The sequence below is a fragment of the Calidris pugnax genome, unplaced genomic scaffold (assembly GCF_001431845.1).
Source record: "Calidris pugnax isolate Ruff unplaced genomic scaffold, ASM143184v1 scaffold219, whole genome shotgun sequence".
NCBI classification, from domain to species: Eukaryota; Metazoa; Chordata; class Aves; order Charadriiformes; family Scolopacidae; genus Calidris; species Calidris pugnax.
Genome location: NW_015094507.1, coordinates 15,324,560 through 15,327,538, shown reverse-complemented (window position 1 = coordinate 15,327,538; position 2,979 = coordinate 15,324,560). Strand labels below are relative to the sequence as shown.

The 2,979-nt window shown below is 63.4% G+C and overlaps 1 protein-coding gene across 5 annotated transcripts in view; it reads right to left on the bottom strand.

Annotated features, from left to right (window-relative positions):
• EPHA7 (EPH receptor A7) overlaps nucleotides 1–2,378 on the bottom strand; it is a 186,345-nt gene extending 183,967 nt beyond the window's left edge. For 3 of the 5 annotated variants that reach the window (XM_014964612.1, XM_014964609.1, XM_014964611.1), the window contains exon 1: nucleotides 2,047–2,273. In XM_014964612.1, coding sequence (XP_014820098.1) covers nucleotides 2,047–2,143 — 97 coding nt within the window. In that variant the 5' untranslated portion in view covers nucleotides 2,144–2,273. Of the gene's footprint in view, nucleotides 1–2,046 lie in introns of all 5 variants that reach the window. The other 2 variants (XM_014964610.1, XM_014964613.1) reach the window with 2 other exon arrangements.
• Nucleotides 2,379–2,979: the final 601 nt, after the last annotated feature.

The window sequence follows — 2,979 nt, the reverse complement described above, 5'->3', positions numbered from 1 at the left end:
AGCGGAGGGATGGGACCTGTCCCCCCCCCCCCAACACCTCCCGGGGGAGCGACCCGCAGCGCCCCCGCGGCTGCGCTCGGCAGGTAACGCGGGCACCCCCTCGCTTTTAGAGCCGGGCGGACCCTGCCCCGCTCCCCTCCCGCATCTCACCGCGGCTTTTATTTAGCTACAGGAAGGCAACTCGGCAAACTTTTCAGGCTCCGCACACACCACACGCACCCCCCAGCCCCTCTCCCGTGCCCTGCGGAAACCACGCGGGGCTGCTGCCGCCACCAGCCCTTCGGCAAGGCCGGGGGGTGGGAGGCTGCAAAGTTACTTTTGGGGTTTATTTCCCCCCCAACACACACCCCCTCGCTCTTTCCTCCGCGGGAGTTCTCTGCGCTTGCAGCAGGTACCCGCTCGCAATCCCTGTCTGCCGCTCGCCCCCTCCTGACCCTCCTCTGGCTGGGTTGATTTTCCCCAAATACATACGCGTTATACACACACACTTTATATGTATAGATGCATATATATACACACACCCATGCGCTTATTACACACACAAACACGAGGCAGACTGCCGCCGGGAGGCACCCGGGGTAGCCCCGGTGGCGGCGCGATGTGCGGGGCAGTGCGGGGCAGGCATCCCGCACCCTCCCTGCCTCCCCGGCCCTTCTCCCCTGCCCACCCCACGGCCACGAGTCCGCACTCCCCGTGTGGGGGGGGTCTCTGTGCTTCACAGCCCTTCCAGATAAACTTTCGAAACGCTGCTAAGGAAAAGCTCTCTCTGCTCTTTCCCCCTCTAACCTCGCCATCGCCGCCTTCTCTTAAGGGCAGAGGACAATTGAGAGATTTATTTTTTTTTTTTTTTTTTTTAAGCTCCAGTTACAAGCTCGAGATGGTATTTTACTGCATGCCAACGGGTTGATGAAAAATATTGGCGTATCCAGCTCAGAGGGGGGAACCCCCAAACGTATACATAGGCAGAGACACCAAAAAAGCCCCTGAGTCCCCCTTCCCTGTCGTGTGTCCCCCCCCACCCCCCGAAGATGGAGACGGACCTTCGCCTTTGGCTGTCAAACGCGAGCAGGGCGCTCCATTAAATCATTTTAGATTGTCTCAGCGTGAGAAAAGAGATTCCCAGACGGACTTTGTGCATTGATTTTATACCCCTCCATCAGTCTCTGACAGAAAACTGACTGTTTTCTCTCAGTGCGCGGGGGAAACAAATGTCCGGGGTGTTCGCCTTTACACAGATACCGGGGTTGGATTGATGGGAATCGGGAAGCTCCGCTGGGATGCGCGGATCGTGGAAAACACCCATCCCTAAACCTCTCCCTTTCCCCGGCCATGCCGGGGGGACAGCACACACGTTGCAGGGACACGATGCCGGGGTGCATGGGCACTCGAAATGTACGCCCAGCCTACACAGCCGGGAGGTGCAAAACTGCACCCCGATGCTCCTTCCCACCGCCTGTGCGCGGCCCCGCGGGGCCGGAGCGCCGCAAGGCCCCCGGTGGGCAGCGGTGTGGTGCGGAGCTGCCCCGCAGCCTCAGCCCCGCACCGCCCCATCCCTCCCCCGAAACGTCCCGAGCCCTAAAACTCGGCCCCTAACCCCTCCGACCGGGGGAGCAGCGAGGTAACCCGCCCTCCCTCGCACCTCGTCGGGAGGATTAAGGCTGCCACCGGGGAGCGAGGCTTCCCCCCCTCACGCATCCCCGGCCCGGGGGCTGCCTCCCCATCTCCCCAGCCCCCTGCCTTCTTCATCACGTGCAAATGCCTCCCAAACCTCATTCCTGAGAGCACAGGCAGTTGTCCCGGTCTCTCACACAAACACAAACACACACACACCCCCACCCCTCAGTGAACGCCTTGCTTTTTCCTCCCTCCCACCTCAACTAAAAAAAAAAATGTATTTTTTTTTTCCTTTTTTTTTTTTTTTTAAATCAGTGGGACTGGCAAGCAGCTGGCAGTAGCAGGCAGGTCCTCCGCTGAGCCACCACGCAAGACTTTTATGTGCAAAAGCAATAAATAAGCCCAAACTTTTTGTTTCCCGCATCACCTTACCTTCTTTCGCAGCCTGTGCCTCCCCCGTGCGTGCAAAGCGGAACAGCCAGACGGAGCACAAAATAATCCAAGAAGGGAGCCTACTTTGGAAAACCATGGTGCAGGAGCGGGGTGGTTTTGATATGTTTCTAGCTATTCTATTTCTAGGCGCTGCCGCTGCCGCCGCTTGGTGGGTGCTAGAGGACGGTGGAGAATTTTGCTCTGCTAGTCTCTGCCTCGGCGCTCGCTCGCTCCCTCCCTCCCGGCTGCCTTTCTCCTCCTCCTCTTCCTTCGTCGTCGTCTTCTTCTTCTTCTCCGCCTCCTCCTCCTCCGCGCCGCTGCCCGGCTCCCGCACCGGGCCGGCCGCCCGCCAGCCCCGACTGCAGCCCGGCCGCCCGCCCCGCGCTCCGATAATATCAATTGGGGCGAGGGGGCGGGACCGCGGCGGCGGGGCGGCCCGTCCCTCAACCTGACTGACAGCGCCCGCCGGCCAAACAGCAGCCGCTCTCACCGCCCGGCGGGCCGAGCCCGCCGTCTGATTGGTCGCAGTTGGAAGGGCGGGGTCGGCGGCGCCGCCCAATCAGCGCGCGGCGGTGTCGGGTGTCCGCCGGTGCCGGGGAGCCGCGGGCTGCGAGCGGGGTGAGGGCGGCGGGACGGAGGGGCCGAGCCGGGAGTGGGACGGGGTCCGGGACTCGGCCGGCACCCGGGGGCTGCCCCGCACGCCTGGAGGCGGACGGACAGACGGACGGCTCATCCTCGGGCCGAGCGGAGCGGCTGGTCGGCCCCCGGTGCTCCAGCTGCTCGCTGCGTCCCGGGGCAGGGAGCCGGAGGGAGGGGGTCCCGGCTGGGTCCCGGCGCTGCCCCCGGCGCGGTGTCCGGGCCGATCGCACACCTGGGCTGCCGCCAGCCGACGGGGAAACTTCGGCGGGAGCTGCGGGACGGGTGCCCCGGGAC